General features: G+C 45.0%; 1 protein-coding gene across 5 annotated transcripts in view; it reads left to right on the top strand.

Moving 5' to 3' along the window:
• Positions 1-18,844, top strand: part of LOC134983950 (gastrula zinc finger protein XlCGF57.1-like) — a 340,397-nt gene that overhangs the window by 27,110 nt on the left and 294,443 nt on the right. For all 5 annotated transcript variants that reach the window (XM_063949570.1, XM_063949568.1, XM_063949572.1 and 2 more), the window contains exon 5: positions 4,361-4,458. In XM_063949570.1, coding sequence (XP_063805640.1) covers positions 4,361-4,458 — 98 coding nt within the window. The remainder of the gene's footprint in view (positions 1-4,360; positions 4,459-18,844) is intronic.

Raw genomic sequence — 18,844 nt, 5'->3', positions numbered from 1 at the left:
GGCGTGCAAATGGTGGAAGGCGCCACCTCTTCCCGTCCAGTGTTGGGAAGGTCAGGCATCGCAACCAACACAATTGGACTCTCCTTGGGGATTTGTGATTTAGAAGAACGCACAGTTCTTTGCTGTGCTTTTGCCAGCTTAAGTCTTTTCATTTTTCTAGTGGGAGGATGAGTGCTTCCATCCTCATGTGAAGCTGACCCACTAGTCATGAGGAACATAGGAGAGGGCCTCATCCGTTCCTTGCCACTCCGTGTCGTAAATGGCATATTGGCAAGTTTACGCTTCTCATCAGACGCTTTTAATTTTGATTTTTGGGTCATTTTACTGAACTTTTGTTTTTTGGATTTTACATGCTCTCTACTATGACATTGGGTATCGGCCTTGGCAGACGACGTTGATGGCATTTCATTGTCTCGGCCATGACTAGTGGCAGCAGCTTCAGCACGAGGTGGAAGTGGATCTTGATCTTTCCCTATTTTACCCTCCACATTTTTGTTCTCCATTTTTTAATGTGTGGAATTATATGCCAGTAATATATCAATAGCAATGGCCTACTGGACCGTACTGCTATATATATACTGGTGGTCAGCAAAATTCTGCACTGTCCTCCTACTATATACTGCGCACAACTAAAATGCAGCACAGGTATGGATGGATAGTATACTTGACGACACAGAGGTAGAGCAATGGACTACTGTACCGTACTGCTATATATATACTGGTGGTCAGCAAAATTCTGCACTGTCCTCCTACTATATACTGCGCACAACTACAATGCAGCACAGGTATGGATGGATAGTATACTTGACGACACAGAGGTAGAGCAATGGACTACTGTACCGTACTGCTATATATATATATATATACTGGTGGTCAGCAAAATTCTGCACTGTCCTCCTACTATATACTACAATGCAGCACAGATATGGAGCGTTTTTCAGGCAGAGAACGTAGATATTTGCAGCACACTGAGCACAAACTGAGAGAACGCAGCCACGTCCTCTCGCTATCATCTCCAATGCACGAGTGAAAATGGCGGCGACGCGCGGCTCCTTATATAGAATACGAATCCCGCGAGAATCCGTCAGCGGGATGATGATGTTCGGGCGCGCTCGGGTTAACCGAGCAAGGCGGGAAGATCCGAGGCTGCCTCGGAACCGTGTAAAATAGGTGAGGTTCGGGGGGGTTCGTATCTTGACGAACCGAACCCGCTCATCTCTAGTGAATACCATCGGGACCTGGTGACTTATTCATCTTTAAATGTTTTAATCGGTCACAGACTACTTCCTCGCTTAAATAAGTACCTATCAGTGGGATATTCTCATTATTGAGATTGTGTTAGTCCCTGAATTGGGTCCTCTCTAGTAAATACTGTTGAAAAAAACTCATGTAGTGTGTCCGCTATGTCATTCTCATTTTTGCTTAAGACTCCCAACTTGTCTTTTAAAGGGTCTATACTACCCTTCTTTAATCTCTTGCTATTAATCTATTTAAAGATTTTTTTGGGATTCGCTTTGCTTTCCTTTGCTACTAGTTTTTCAGTTTCTACTTTAGCCACTCTTATTTCCTTTTTGCATATTTTGTTACATTCCTTATAGTGCTGAAATGACTCTGCTTCCCCGTCAGATTTGTATTTTTTAAATGCTCGCCTTTTCTTGCCCATAAATTCCTTTATCTTTTTGTTAAGCCACATCGGTTATGATTTTTATTCCTTTTTTTGCTGCTCGTAGGAATAAATTTGAGAGTATTTTTAGTTAGCAGGAATTTTAGTACCTCCCATTTCTCCGTAGTATTTTTTCCTAAAAACAAACCTTCCCATTCAATATCCCTGAAAAATACCCTCATCTTTTCAAAATTCGCTTTGCTAAAGTTTAGAGTCCTAGTTGAGTCAGTATAGGGCTGTTTATGAAAACTGATATTGAATGTGACCATATTGTGGTCGCTGTTTCCTATGGGTTCCCCTACTATAATACCTGATACCAAATCCCCATTGTTTGTTAATACCAGGTCTAAGATTGGATTGTACCTAGTTGGTTCCTCAATTAGTTGAACTAAGTAGTTATCATTAAGTGTGTTTAAAAACATATTGCCCCTAGCAGTATCACATGAATGGTTTTCCCAGTTTATCTCTGGATAGTTAAAATCTCCTATCACTACTATGTCTCCTACACCTGCTGCTGTTTCAATTTGCTTTAGTAACAATTCCTCATCAGATACGTTGATACCAGGCGGCCTATAGCATACACCCAATACTAACTTTTTTATTCCTTTTTCCCCGCATGCAATTTCTACCCATAATGTCTCGATAGTGTCTACAGTCCCCTCCTGAATATCTTCCCGTATATCAGGTTTTAAAAACTGCTTTACGTAAAGAAACACCCCTCCACCCTTTTTATTAGGTCTGTCTATCCTAAACAGTGTATAGCCCTCTAGATTGACTGTCCAATCATGAGATTCGTCCCACCAAGTTTCAGTAATGCCTATAATATCATACTGTTTGCTTGCTGCAAGTATTTCTAGTTAGCCCTTTTTACCAGTAATGCTTCTAGCGTTTACATACATACAACTAAGATAAGTATTTTCCCTTGCGTTAGGGACATCTTTCACCTTATGTAGCAATGATAACCTGTAATCGTCATTGGTTAGTGCTTTGGTAAAATCTCTTTTAGTACCCATGTTAGTAACCTTACCGCCTGCTCTTACCCTCCCCCCAACTTCTCCCCCATTTCGTTTACTACCGCCATCCCCACTATTCTCATTGCATGACCCGTAGTTTCTAGCTAAACCCTCCCCCCAGGCTCCTAGTTTAAAATCTCCTCCAACCTTCTAACCATCCTTCCCCCCAGCACCGCTGCCCCTTCCTCAGTCAGGTGCAATCCGTCACAACAAAAGAGATGGCGCCTGACTGAGAAGTCCGCCCAGTGTTCTAGGAACACAAACCCCTCTTTCCTGCACCAATCCCTAAGCCACACATTTACCTCCCTAATCTCCCTCTGCCTCCCTGGACTAGCGCGTGGCATGGGTAATATTTCGGAGAATATTACCTTAGATGTCCTTGCCTTAAGTTTCTTTCCTAAGTCCCTATAGTCTTTCTTAAGGACATCCCACCTTCCGCTAACTTTGTCATTGGTGCCAACGTGCACCAAGACCGCCGGGTCTTTCCCAACCCCTCCCAACAATCTATCTACCCGGTCCGCGATGTGCCGTACCCGAGCACCCGGGAGACAACCGACTGTACGGCGATCACGGTCCCAGTAGAAGATTGTCCTATCTGCCATCCTGATGATAGAATCCCCTACTACCACCACCATCTGACTAGGTACCTCACTATCTTTTATCCCAACTGCGCCAGAGGGACCGCTCCTCTGGATGCTAGAGGGAGCAGTCTCCTCCGGCACCGTCATTTCTTCACTATCATCCTCCGATTCCTCGTCCAATCGGGCAAATTTGTTCGGGTTTGATAGTTCGGAGATGTCGAGCCTCCCCCTCTTTTTCTTCCTTCTAACTGTGACCCAGCTGGCTACCTGATCATCATCCTCTTCTACCAGTGACCCCTCCCGCAACTCCTCCACCGTTCTGTCTAAACTTCGCTCGAGATTGTGAATCTCCCTCAGTCGCGTAACGGTTTGCTCTAGATCAGTTACCTGGGCTTCCAGGGCAACCGTTCGCATACACCTCGTGCAGATGTACTCACACTGGGCCGGTAGCTTCAGGTGTGCATACATCTTGCACGACATGCACTGAGTGAGGTCCCCAATCACAGCCCCTCCCATATTGTTTGTAAGGTCTAACTCCCTGTTACTCTTAAAGAAAAAGAAGCAAAGAGAAAAAGTAGAAGACAAACAATCTGGGCAAACACTCACTTATACAATAATTAAGCTGGCTTATACTTATCTATCTTTGTGCGGTTCTTGGTCCTTCGCTTTTATGCAGCCGTAGTACTCCAGTGCCCCTCTGAGTGGGACCTCTCCTGTGGCACCGATACTCCACTTAGCAGTTGCACTTGTTCCAGCTCACTGCATCTCCTATTCACTCGGCTTCCAGCTCCTGCTAAAAAAAAAAAAAAAAAAAAGCCCCTCACACGCACAATCTCCGCCCCTCTGCTACTCCAAATAAGAGACCCTCTCACTCACTCACAAGGTCAGCCCCTTGCAGCCTCACCAGAAGTTTAATGGTACTGCAAATATGTGTGTTCCTGATTGCGTATTATAAAACTCACCTTTTTCTGTATTCTAACTCACCTTCTGCTGATTCCAACTCACATGCACTTACAAATCCAAGCAACACTTTAGAATACAAGCCCTTACAATGAGCAAATCCCATAAATACAATGTACTCAGTCACTGTGTGTCTCCTACAGATGGGACCAGTAACAGGAATACCCCAGAGAGATGTCTCCGTCCTCTTTATTCCCAGGATCATACAGAGGAGAGTCGCAGTGTCCCACAGGAGGGTCAGGTAGGGTCTTGCAAAATGCCGAAATACAGATGAATATACACTAAATATACAGAAGGTGTATGAAAATCTTCAACACTGATCTCCTTCTGTCTACCTTGCTTTTTTCATGAATAATTTTTTATTGCAAACACATATCCAAAAGCAAGTCTAAGGAGTAGGTTAATACAATAAGAGTGCACCGCAAAAAGTGAAAAAAAGACTATAAAAAAAGTATTCAAGAAATTAGAAAAATAGTGTGTGTGTATGTATATATGTATGTGTGTGTGTGTGTATATATATATATATATATATATATATATATATGTATATATATATATGCATGCAGCACTCTCACACGCAATAAAGAAGCAACTCGGTGCAGCAGTCTATCAACGTTTCGGTGTTATTAATACCGTCTACAGGATATATGTTAATTTTAAAAATGAGGTCAGAGGAGACCTATATTTGTTCACAAGTTAACAAGCCTCCTATATAAACGGGCTACCTGTAATTAAAGTTGACCTATTCCAAGCAGTCTACAGCAACATCTACTTGACAGAATGGGGTAAATTTACTAAGATTCGTATTTTCCCGTTTCAGGTCAAAGTTCAATCACGAATGACATCGAAAGTGTAAAACTGCAACTTTTTGAATTTGTTACGATGGATTTACTAAGCTGTCGTATTCGGGTTTTTCTTTTCTTCCGATGTCGATGTCATTCGTGTTTTTTTTGTGTTTTTTACGGCAGTGATTAGCAAAACACTGCCGACTTTTTTACAATTAATCTCGGCCGGATCTGTGTGATCCGTGCTGGGGTTCTATTTTTTTTTTTTTTTTTAATTAAACACTGTAAAATTTTTAAAAAAAATTGCGTGGGGTCCCCCCTCCTAAGCATAACCAGCCTCGGGCTCTTTGAGCCGATCCTGGTTGCCGAAATATGGGAAAAAAAATGACAGGGGTTCCCCCATATTTAAGCAACCAGCATCGGGCTCTGCGCCTGGTCCTGGTTCCAAAAATACGGGGGACAAAAAGAGTAGGGGTCCCCCGTATTTTTAAAACCAGCACCGGGCTCCACTAGCTGGACAGATAATGCCACAGCCGGGGGTCACTTTTATATAGTGCCCTGCGGCCGTGGCATCAAAAATCCATCTAGTCACCCCTGGCCGGGGTACCCTGGGGGAGTGGGGACCCCTTCAATCAAGGGGTCCCCCCCCCCCAGCCACCCAAGGGCCAGGGGTGAAGCCCGAGGCTGTCCCCCCCCATCCAATGGGCTGCGGATGGGGAGGCTGATAGCCTTTGTTGTAAAAGAAAAGATATTGTTTTTAGTAGCAGTACTACAAGGCCCAGCAAGCCTCCCCCGCATGCTGGTACTTGGAGAACCACAAGTACCAGCATGCGACGGAAAAACGGGCCCGCTGGTACCTGTAGTACTACTACTAAAAAAATACCCAAAAAAAGACAAGACACACACCGTGAAAGTATAATTTTATTACATACATACATACACACATACATACATACTTACCTTAAGTTCCCACGCAGGTCGGTCCTCTTCTCCAGTAGAATCCAAGGGGTACCTGTTGAAGAAATTATACTCACGAGATCCAGGGGTCCAGGCTCCTCGGGAAATCCAGGGGTAATCCACGTACTTGAAAAAAATAACAAAACGGTGTCCCGACCACGAACTGAAAGTGGACCCATGTTTGCACATGGGTCACCTTTCCACGAATGCCAGAAACCCACTTTGACTTCTGTCTAAGTGGGTTTCTTCAGCCAATCAGGGAGCGCCACGTTGTAGCACTCTCCTGATCAGCTGTGTGCTCCTGTCCTCACTGACCAGCTAGTTACCTTGTTCTAGGTAACTCAGCGACTGCCCGTTTGCATTCTAATAACTCTCTTCTGTCATATCTTCTCTCCACAAAGCGTGTCACCACTTTGTCTAAAGCACACTCAACCTTAGATGTTTCACTGGTAATTCTGGCTGCTCTGATAAGTTGCGACTTGGGCAGCCCTTTCTTTAGAGCCCTGGGGTGATGGCTGTTACTTCTTAATAGTGTGTTTTTGTCTGTAGGTTTGTAGTACACCTCCGTACTGATCTTGTTCCCTTTGATAGATACCCAGACGTCCAAATAATTGAGGGCCTCATGACTGCTTTGTGTCGTAACCCTGATGGGTGAGTCCCTGCTATTGATGGCGGTAATAAGCTTGTTCAACTGCTCCGGGCTCCCAGTCCATAGGATAAACACATCGTCTATGTACCTACAGTACTTAATGATGTGTTTGGCAGCCTCCCGGTTGTTGAAGAACATCTCCCGCTCCTCCTGCAGCATGAACACGTTTGCAAATGATGGCGATACACTACTCCCCATCGCACACCCACTTGTTTGGCGAAAAAACTTGCCATCGAACAAAAAGTAGTTCCTTGTGAGTGTCAATTCTAGCAGTCTGAGGAAAAGGTCCATATTAAACGTGTCCATCTTGGTTTTGGTTAGAAACTCTTTCATTGCTGTCATGCCATGAGCTTGGGGGATGCAGGTATATAGACTACAGATGTCAATGGTACATAACATGGACCCCGCTGGTATTTCTGTGACTGAATTTAGCATATTCAGGAATGTGGTAGTGTCCTTGATGAAACCCCTCTGCTGTGCAATCAAGGGCTGGAGGATGCTGTCTAGAAACATAGACACCGGTTGGTAAAGTGCTCCTTGTGCAGATATGATTGGTCTCCCCGGTGGTTTTAATGAGTTCTTGTGTATTTTTGGTACCGTAAATAGTACTGGTACCACCGGAAATTCCTGTTTCAATGCCGCACAGAGTTTACCGGTAATCTCGTTGGACTGATATGCATGGTCCAAGATGCCATCCAACTCCTCCTTGAATTTCATGGTGGGATCCGTGTCCAGCTGCTGATAGACCAGACTGTCCGCAAGCTGGCTGTATATTTCGGATTTGTAGTCCGCCAGATTCATGACTACGATCCCGCCCCCTTTGTCAGCGGGGCGGATCACGATGTCCCTGTATGCCCCCAGTTGTTTCAATGCTAGGAATTCCGCCTTGGGCAGATTATGATGTATATTTGAAGTGGCTGCAGAATATTTGGAAACAGACTCATCCAAGAGCCGGGAGAATGTCTTGATGGAAGGGTTATGGGATATGGGATCAAACTTGGATTTGTGTAGAGAACTTATGAAGGCCTGATGAGGGTCCGTGGTTGTGGGCGGTGGTTGCGTTTGGAAAAATTCTTGTAAACGGAGTTTTCGGGAAAATTTATGCAGATCCGTTTGCCATGTCAGTTGGTCATATCTATTGGTTGGTATAAATGAGAGGCCGTTACTTAGTGCTTTTATTTCGATATCACTTAAGTGCCGGTCCGACAGATTGTAGATTAGATCTTCTTTCTGGAAGGTGCGCTTCTGGATCCTGGTGTTCTGCTTGCCCCTGCGGGTGGGCGACCTCTTGTTTTTGTTATAACTTCTGCGGCCACCGCAGGGGAGTTCCCTAAAGGGATGCTAGCGTTGTCTGTTGGACCTTCAGAATCATTCACCGCAAATTCGCTGTCACTATTAGATGTTGCTAATTCAGCACTATTCTCCTCTCTTCGCTTTCGCCAACTGTGTTTGGCCCTATAGTTGTACGGCTTGTGGTTCCCGGGCTCGCCTCCAGACACCCAGCGATAGACCTTGTTGGTCTCATAATCCTCTTTCACTATTAAAGCTTTGTTACGCTTGAATCTGATAAGCTCTTTTTTGTACGCCTCATTCTGTTGCTGTAATTTCAGGATAAGGGCCTGACTGCTATCCATCTGAAGCAGTGTTTTGTGTGCTGACTCTAGTTGATGTATTTTGTCCCTTGTGATTTTGAGTTCCCGGGCGGCTTCTTCCACCACCAGTAACATCAAGTCTAGGCTACACTTATTCAGAATGCCAATCCATCGGTTACAGAACTCCGCATTGAATCTGCCTATTGTGGGGACGTTGCGGACACGAAACCCACGGGGAATCCTTTTCTCCTTGTGATAATTGGATAATGAAATCCCATGCATGAGGTAGTCACATTCCCGGCGTTTGAGCTTGTTTAGCTGATGATATACGTCATTGATGGTAAACTGTTCTTCTGAGTCGGCCAGATTTTCCGTAAAGTACAGCCTCTCGGCATCCGCCTCTGTGAAACTATAAGCCTCTGTGTCTGCAGAGGGGTTTCATCAAGGACACTACCACATTCCTGAATATGCTAAATTCAGTCACAGAAATACCAGCGGGGTCCATGTTATGTACCATTGACATCTGTAGTCTATATACCTGCATCCCCCAAGCTCATGGCATGACAGCAATGAAAGAGTTTCTAACCAAAACCAAGATGGACACGTTTAATATGGACCTTTTCCTCAGACTGCTAGAATTGACACTCACAAGGAACTACTTTTTGTTCGATGGCAAGTTTTTTCGCCAAACAAGTGGGTGTGCGATGGGGAGTAGTGTATCGCCATCATTTGCAAACGTGTTCATGCTGCAGGAGGAGCGGGAGATGTTCTTCAACAACCGGGAGGCTGCCAAACACATCATTAAGTACTGTAGGTACATAGACGATGTGTTTATCCTATGGACTGGGAGCCCGGAGCAGTTGAACGAGCTTATTACCGCCATCAATAGCAGGGACTCACCCATCAGGGTTACGACACAAAGCAGTCATGAGGCCCTCAATTATTTGGACGTCTGGGTATCTATCAAAGGGAACAAGATCAGTACGGAGGTGTACTACAAACCTACAGACAAAAACACACTATTAAGAAGTAACAGCCATCACCCCAGGGCTCTAAAGAAAGGGCTGCCCAAGTCGCAACTTATCAGAGCAGCCAGAATTACCAGTGAAACATCTAAGGTTGAGTGTGCTTTAGACAAAGTGGTGACACGCTTTGTGGAGAGAGGATATGACAGAAGAGAGTTATTAGAATGCAAACGGGCAGTCGCTGAGTTACCTAGAACAAGGTTATTGGAACAACGGGACAGAGAGAATACCCAAGTCATACCGTTTGTCACTAAATACAACACGTCGAGTCCGGTGGTTCCCAGAGCACTTAAGGCCCTTTGGCCCATTGTTGCAACGGACAAGAATTTGTCCACATTACGGCAGAAGAAACCACTGGCATGTTATACTCGTAGTAAGAACATTAAGGACATGGTGGTACATACGGACATCACGGGGTTCGACAGAACAACGCCAGTAACCACGTTTCTCACCAAGGCCCCTGGCTGTTATAAATGCCTGGGGTGCGATACGTGCAAGTACATGAGTCCGGGTAATACATTCACTGCATGCTCTTCAGGAAAATCTTTCAAGATTAACCATGTCCTCTCTTGCACAACAACGTACGTAGTATACGTAATAACGTGCCCATGCCAGCTCCAATACGTGGGCAAAACTATACGCACCTTTAGAGAGCGTTTTGCCATGCACAAATCTTCAATCAAAGCTGCACTAACTGGGAAAGCCACGGACCAGCCAGTGGCGAAACATTTTAAGGAGATGGGACACGTACTGAAGGATATGAACTTTTCCATCATCGATCATGTCCCCAGAAGGATCAGAGGGGGGAGACAGACATGGTCAACTTATACGCATGGAGGCCAGATGGATGTACAAACTGGACACTATAAGACCAAAGGGCCTCAATGAGATGATATTATGGAATGTACTGTAGACTGTCAGTACCACCACCCCTGATGTACAACAGTCCAGCCCCATGTTATTAGGATCTAACGTGTGCTTATCAGATTGAGTAGTTTTATCTGGGGAGCAATTGGCAGTGATTGAATCTTTTTACAGTTTGCTGGTTATCTTTGTTTGTTTATGATATGACGAAGCAGGACAGAGTTCCAGTGTATATCAGGCTCAGCACTACACACAGAGCCTGCTCTGAGCACAACCCTTCTCACTAACACATCAGTGCAGCGCAAGCGGCGAACAACCCGGAAGCCAGTCCCCGGTGCTAAGTCGGGTTACCATGGGAACGCAACGTGTTGGAGGCAGAGAACACGAAGGCGTCCTGGTTTCCTTGACAACACAGAGGGCTGACGATTCTCGGGGAAGAGCCGCGCGGCGCACTGATGACGTCACCACACATGAGACGACCGGGTGAGACGCACAGTCCACCGGCAGCCACGATGCTTCCCGCCAGCGGGTCTTCCTCACTACACATATAAGGTACTGTATTTTGTTTATTTCTCACTTGTGGTTCACCTTGACAAAGGGGCGGATGTGCCCCGAAACGTTGGCCTGAATAATTTGTAACATGGAATAAATTCTGCACGTTTTTTTCACCTACTTTGAGTCTCTGAGTGCCGCTGCATATTTGGGACAGTTGGATATATATATATATATATATATATATATATATATATATATATATATATATATATATATATATATATATATATATATATATATATATCTATCTCACACCCACTGATGAAGTCATTAGTGACTAAACGCATCTAACATGCCTTGGACGGTGAGGCCTGGAACATGTGCACTGATTGCGATGACCTGGGGACTCTGCCACAGTGCTTCTGGGGAGCTGGAGAACTAAGACTGTATAGCAGTGCCAGGCGGGTCTGCGGACCTGCTCTATCATCTTTAATTGCTTCCTAAAATCATCACCATGATTAGAAACGAGACTTTAGGACTTTACTTCAAATGTACTTTACTTAATTTAATATATTGTTTGCAAGCAGCAAGCGTATTTCATTTTCATTGCAGTCCCAAGAGTTTATTGATATGGTAAAGTACATCATTTAGAGCTAGTCCTTAGTACATCTGGTTGGTATGTTGATTAACTTACTCAATAATAGTTTTTTTTTAATATAAAATATATTTCTCTGTCGTCCATTAGGGGACACTGGAATTCTAGACAGCTGGGGTGTGAAGAATGGAGACCGGAGGTGGCACAATATATGTAAATTAATTGCAGTGCACAGCTGGCTCCTCCCCCTTCACGCCCCTCTCCCTCCAGTTTGATCAATTGTGCTACTGAGGAAGAAGCACATGAGTGAAGAGAATTTTTCTTTTTATTTAATTTTGCGGTGACCTACTCCCACCCATCAAAGGGAGGGACCACAGTGTTACAAGTTACTCCCTTGAGTACTGGTGATAAAGATCCTATCGAAAAGGATCCGCTGATCACAGAAGGAGCACAGTGAGTAATGTATTTCCTCCCCCTTCCCCTGTAGTGACAGGGGCACCCTGAGCATAGCGGATTTAGTGCTGGTGCAGCGGAATTGCCCGGGTTAGTGCAGCGTCTCCGGTCAGGCGGTAGCCGTCGGAGCTGCGGAGATCCAGAGGGCGGCAGCGTGTGTCCTGCTCTGAGGTACACAGCGCCGGGAAAGCCGCTGAAGGAGGCGCTAATCAGAGGTTTTTATTAGCGGCTCAGCGATGTGTAGAAGGTAGCCGAAGGGAGCTGTGGTGAAGGAGCGCGTCCCTCAGGCTATCCTTACACTGAAGTGTGTCAAAAATTGAATTGGCGGCCATTTTAGTTTCTTTTTTAGGCGCGCTCAGCCGCGGGCGGGAAGGGGGGGAGGAAACAGCTCACTGATTCTTTTTTCCATTGGTAGATTATACGATCTCTCACAGGACTCTGTTGACAGGTCCTGTGAAGGGAAACATCAGTAATATACTGATTAACTGTTGCCTGAGACCAGCTATGCACTTCCCAGTTGTTTCATTGCTCCTTTCTCCCTACAGTCGATCTCTTGTCTAATTCAATAGAGCACAGGTTCTCAAACTCTGTCCTCAGGACCCCACACAGTGCATGTTTTGCAGGTAACCCTGCAGGTGCACAGGTGTATTAATTAGTCACTGACACATTTTAAAAGGTCCACAGGTGGAGCTAATTATTTCACTTGTGATTCTGTGAGGAGACCTGCAAAACATGCACTGTGTGGGGTCCTGAGGACCGAGTTTGAGAAGCTATGCAATAGAGTGACAGAACTGTTCATTGTGGCGTTTGTGTGGGTGAACATGTACTCAAAACATGGCTTCTAAACCACCACCCAAACCCACAAAGAGATTTGTTCTAAATGTGAAAAAAAAAGAGCACAAGTGTTGGCAGCTCCGGGGTGTGCGACACATGTTTAGGATCAGAGGCTCAGGCAGGGATCAGTAGTTCATCTAGTTTGTGGGAAAATGCCTTGGCAGATTTATCCAGAGAGATGGTGGAGTCTTGCAAGCAACATTTTGAATGGGCTGCGGGAATCTCTAAAACCATGGAGGAATTTATGATCACACTTATCCCTCCCACACAGGTAGAAAAACCTGTCCAAAGGTCTGTTAAAAGACCCCTTCAGGTTTGGCAGGAGGAGTCAGAGGAAGAAGAGGGTATCGTGGTAGATGATGACGACAGGGAGTCGGGGGAGGAGATTATTGGGATTTCCCCTACAGAGGAAGATTCAGAGGTGAAGGGGTTAGAATCCCTTATTGAGGCAGTGAAACAGGTCCTTAATTTCAGAGAGGCTGAAGTCAAGGAACTTGAGGAGTTTGAGCTGTTTGAGTGTCAAAAGCCACAGACGGCAGTATTCCCCATTCCTAAGACGCTGCAAGAACAGATGAGTCAAGCCTGGAAACAGCCAGATAAGCATTTCCAATTGCCAAAGAAATATTCCGTTAAAAATCCCCTACCTAAAGGGGTTATGACTAAATGGGAGACCCCACCTAATGTGGATGCATCGTTAGCTAGATTGTCAAAAAAGACTATCTTACCTATACCTAACGTTACTACAGTAAAGGATGCTTCAGACCGCAAGCTGGACATGGCGCTTAAGTCCATCTTATTGGCAGCTGGAGCATCACACAGACCAATGCTGGTAAGTGCCTGGGTCAGTAAGGCTGTGGTGGCTTGGGCTGGTCAGATAGTCAGTGCAGTGAGAGAAGAGGGTAACCAGGAAGAGATTTATCGCTTAGCAGAGCATATCCGCGAATCGGCCTCGTATCTTTGCCAGGCCGCAAGAGATGCTACTAGAATAGCGTCTCGTATTTCAGCTTCAGCAGTGTTGACAAGGCGTATTTTATGGCTCAGAGATTGGGAAGTGGACTCTGACTCTAAGAAGGCAGTAGAGGCCATTCCCTTCATAGGAGATACTTTGTTTGGTCCAGAATCGGACAAATGGATATCACAGGCTATGGGTGGGAAATCAACTTATTTGCCTATTTCATATCCTAGATCCGCACTGATGGTCAGACGAGGTTATTCAGGACCGACCTTCACTTCCTTCAGATCTCAGTCCTTTTGTGCCAGAGGTAGAGGCTATGGAGGACAATCTCGTGCAAACAGAGTTAGAGGCAGTTCCCAGTCGGCAACCCGAAAGCAGGAGCCTAAGCCCATTGAAAAAAACAGTGGCATGATGGTCTCCCAGCTCATATTGGGTCTCCCAAGGTGGGCGCCCGGTTGATAGAGTTTCAGGAAGCCTGTGCCGAAACTACTCCAGAGTTCTGGGTCAACAATATTATATCCCAGGGTTACAAAATAGAGTATCTCATACGTCTTCACAGTCAATACTTCACTACGGGTCTACCTCAGTGCCCTCAAAAGCAAGGGCATTGAAATCAGCTATTCAAAACTTGATCCTTTCAGAGGTAATAGTACCGGTACCGCAAAGAGGAATGGGTTTTTATTCAAATCTTTTTGTGGTACCCAAACAAGATGGTTCAGATGGACCCATCCTAAACCTGAAGGTGTTAAACCAATTTCTAACATTTTACAGTTTCAAGATGAAATTTATACAGTCAGTCATAGCAGGGTTGGAACAAGAGGAATTCATGATGTCCGTGGACTTAAAGGACGCGTACCTACATGTTCCAATTTGGACACCACATCAAGCGTATCTGAGGTCTGTGATGGAGAAGGAACACTATCAGTTCAGAGCGCTACCGTTCAGGCTGTCCTCGGCTCCAAGGATCCTCACAAAGATCATGGCGGTCACGGTAGCAAAATTCAGATCTATGGGAGTAACAATAATACCGTACCTGGATGATCTTTTGATCAAGGCTCTGTCTCTGGAGAATTTGATCAGGGATGCAAGATTGACTCATCAGGTCCTGACTCGACACGGCTGGATGATCAACTTCAAGAAATCCAACTTACTTGGACACAACGCAACTAATCATCTTTTTACCAGAGGACAAGCTTCAAGACATCAGGCACATGGTTCAATAGGTCTTACAGAATCAGAAGGTGTCTCTATACCTTTGCATACGGCTTCTGGGGAAGATGGTAGCATCTTTCGAAGCAATTCAGTACTACAGACTTCACTCAAGAACATTCCAGATGGACCTGATCTCACAAGGGGCAGGCATGCATTTTTTTTCTTCACAGGAAGATTCGCCTGTAGCCTCAAAGCAAAATTTCATTGATTTGGTGGTCGATCTACAGGAACTTAGCAATGGGGAAGAGGTTTGGAATCTGGGATGGATCATCTTGACGACGGATGCAAGTCTCAGAGGTTGGGGCGCAGTACTGGACAAACACCAGTTTCAGGGGAAATGATCCCAGTACGAGAGCAGTCTCCCCATAAATGTGCTAGAGCTTCCAGCTATTTACAATGCGCTTCTTCAAGCAGAGAGTCTAGTGAGAATTCAATCTGACAATGCCACAGCGGCGGCCTATGTAAACCGCCAGGGTGGAACGAAGAGTCTGATGGTCCTAACAGAAGTAACAAAAATTCTGTCCTAGACAGAAAAGTGCGACATAATTCTGTCGGCAGTCTTCATTCCCCGAGTAGACAACTGGGAGGCGGATTATCTCAGCCGCCAAGACATGCACCCAAGTCTTCAACACAGTAGTAAGAAGGTGGGGGTTACCACAGGTGGATCTAATGGCATCCCAACACAATTGTCAATTTCTGAGATGTGTCCAGGACACGAGACCCAGCGGCAGAGGCAGTGGATGCGCTGTCGATTCGCTGGCCTTACGATCTGGTATACATCTTTCCACCATTTCCTCTCCTACCTCGAGTGTTAAAGAAGGTAAAACAGGAAAGAGCGTGGAAATCCTGATAGCTCTGGACTGGCCTTGCAGAACTCGGTACTTAGATCTGAGGGGACTCCTTGCGGAGAAGCCCTGGAGGTTGCCGCAGAGTGACAATCTATTGTCACAGGGTCCGTTCATGCATCCAGATCTGAACCGTCTTTGTTTAACAGCATGGCACTTGAGACCAAGATACTAAGGGAAAAGGGTATTCCCAGTTCAGCTATTCCTACAATGTTAGCAGCAAGGAAACCGGTTACTATCATAGAATTTGGAAAAGGTACATGGATTGATGCCAACCTAGGGGTTGGAATCCCAGGCAGTTTAGACATAACAGATTGTTGCGCTTTCTGCAAGCTGGTTAGGAAGGAGGTTTGAGGTTGGGATCCTTTAAAAGTACAGGTCTTGGCCCTTTCTATTTTCTTTCAACAACACCTGGCTTCCTTACAGGAGGTACAGACATTTTTGCAGGGAGTAAAAACATAGTAGTGTAAATTCCTGGCGCAACAAGGGGTTATCAGCCCAATCTAGATCCTCAACGGATCTGTCCAAATAACAGATCAAAACAATATCAATAGAAAAACAATAAGAGGATAGATCAAAGGCGATAACACAATACATTTTGATATACGTCGCATGTTATGATGTCCTTTTGGGTAATCACTCTTTCAATTGTCTCATGATATCCAGATGTCAAACATGAAAAAAGAAGAGAGAGTACAATATATGGGTGGTATTGCTTTAAACACTAATTAGACAGCCTATAAGTGTCCAGAAAACGGAAGCCTAAAGTGCCGGACCCAAAAAGAGCAAGATAATTAGATAAAATGAAACCAGGTAGTGAGTTTCCATCATTTTTTTATCTAATTATCTTGCTCTTTTTTATGGGACACCACTTTTGGAGTATGTCTGACATGACAGTACTGGTGTAAAACCGGATTACATCAGTTTTTTGTCTATTACTTCTGACCTGCATGTTCTGTACAAACCAGAGAGTGGAAACCACATAGAAAAACACCAGATTGCTGTTTTATGAACTTTTAATAAAACCTTTTGAATTACCGTGGATGTTATTCCTGATTCCGGTTTGAAAGATACCTTTATACGTGGGAACAATCCCCCTCCAAAGTGAGTGGGGTACGTCTCTTTGAGTAGCTCTCTTTCTGCCTTATATCACGTTGGATACAGCATTAAAAGATACCTCTATACACTTGTTCTTATCTATATTGATGTGAGTTTCGGTACGTCCACGCATACCTGTAGAGTGGTGGCGAGATACTATCCTCATCTACTATCAAATTGGGTCCGGCACTTTAGGCTTCCGCTTTCTGGACACTTATAGGCTGTCTAATTAGTGTTTAAAGCAATACCACCCATATATTGTACTATCTCTTCTTTTTTCATGTTTGACATCTGGATATCATGAGACAATTGAAAGAGTGATTACCCAAAAGGACATCCTAACATGTGACGTATATCAAAATGTATTGTGTTATCGCCTTTGATCTATCCTCTTATTGTTTTTCTATTGATTTTTGCAGGGAGTGTTGAGGCTTCAACCACCCTTTCGTCCACCCACGGCTCCATGGGATTTAAATCTGGTTTTATAATTTGTAAGATCTGACCTGATCGAACCTTTGGAAAGAGCAGACCTTAAATATGTGTCCTGGAAGACTGTTTTTTGTTACTTGCATTGGCTTCGGCAAGGAGGGTTTCAGAGTTAGGAGCCCTATCTTGCAAGAGTCCCTTTTTGGTTTTCCATCAGGATAGAGAACTTCGTACTAAGGCCCTCATTCCGAGTTGTTCGCTCGCAAGCCGCTTTTCGCAGCAGTGCACACGCTAAGCCGCCGCCCTCTGGGAGTGAATCTTAGCTTAGCAGATTTGCGAACGAAAGATTCGCAATATTGCGAAAAGATTTTTCTGTGCAGTTTCTGAGTAGCTTGAGACTTACTCTTCCAGTGCGATCAGTTTAGTGCTTGTCGTTCCTGGTTTGACGTCACAAACACACCCAGCGTTCGCCCAGACACTCCCCCGTTTCTCCAGCCACTCCCGCGTTTTTCCCAGAAACGGCAGTGTTTCTTCACACACACCCATAAAACGTCCGGTTTCCGCCCAGAAACACCCACTTCCTGTCAATCGCACATTCCGATCACCAGAACGAAGAAAAAATCTCGTAATGCCGTGAGTAAAATACCAAACTTCTTAGCAAATTTACTTGGCGCAGCCGCAGTGCGAACATTGCGCATGCGTAGTTATCGGAAAATCGCTGCGATGCGAAAAAAATTAACGAGCGAACAACTCGGAATGAGGGCCTAAGGCTGAGTTTCTACCCAAGGTAGTTGCGAGTTTTCACATCAACCAACCTATTGTGGTCCCATCGTTTCAGATGTCTGATGGTGACCGTTCACTGGATGTAGTCAGGGCACTGAGTGTATGTATGGGTAACTAGTTCCCTTAGACGGTCTGATGTTTTGTTTGTATTGTATAATGGACCAAAAAGAGGTTGGCCGGTGACCAAACAAACTTTGTCTAGATCTCGGTTAGCCAATCCTGGTCCTCAAGAGCTACCAACAGTTCTCATTTTCCAGGTCTCCTCACAGTGAAGTAAATAGCTCCAACTGTGGATCTTTTAAAATGTGTCAGTAATGACTACATCTGTGCACCTGCTATGTGAGCTGGAAAACATGAACTGTTGGTAGCTCTCGAGGACCAGGGTTGGCTACCACTGGTCTAGATGGATGAGACTCACAATTAGACAGGCTTATGTGGTTAGTGGTAAGACCGTCCAGTTTCGGGTAGGGACTCGCACCACCAGGTCGGTATGAGCTTCTTGGGCAGCTGCCAGAGGAGCCCCTATGGCTCAACTTTGTAGAGCTGCAATGTGGTCTTCAGCTCACACGTTTTCTTGTTTTTACAAGTTTGACACTTTTGCGATTTAAAGATTCTACTTTTGGCAGGTTGGTTCTCCAGGTTTCAGACAGCACTCCCGCCCATGGGAGTTTCTTTGGGACGTCCCAAGCTGAGCTGTCTATAATTCCAGGGTCCCCTAGAGGATGACCGAGAAAAGAGGATTTTGGTACTTACCGATAAATCTATTTGTCTGAATCCATTCGGGGACACTGGACGCCCGCCTCGGTCCTGCCTGCCTGTGTGTTTTTGTTAATTTATTAAATCTGGATTTATTCTTAAGAAGTTCATAGTTTTCAAAAGTAAGGTTTTACGCCATGGCGTGTATGGTTCCTTCCTGATTGTTTCTTTCATGTTCCCCCGTCTCTCCGTACAATTTTCCAAACTGGAGGGAGAGGGCGTCAAGGGGGAGGAGCCAGCTGTGAATTGCAATTGACTTACATATATTGTGCAACCTCCGGCTCCATTCTTCACCCCCCCAGC

The sequence above is a fragment of the Pseudophryne corroboree genome (genome assembly GCF_028390025.1).
Source record: "Pseudophryne corroboree isolate aPseCor3 chromosome 3 unlocalized genomic scaffold, aPseCor3.hap2 SUPER_3_unloc_3, whole genome shotgun sequence".
NCBI lineage: Eukaryota > Metazoa > Chordata > Amphibia > Anura > Myobatrachidae > Pseudophryne > Pseudophryne corroboree.
This window is presented reverse-complemented; position numbering and strand designations above follow the sequence as displayed.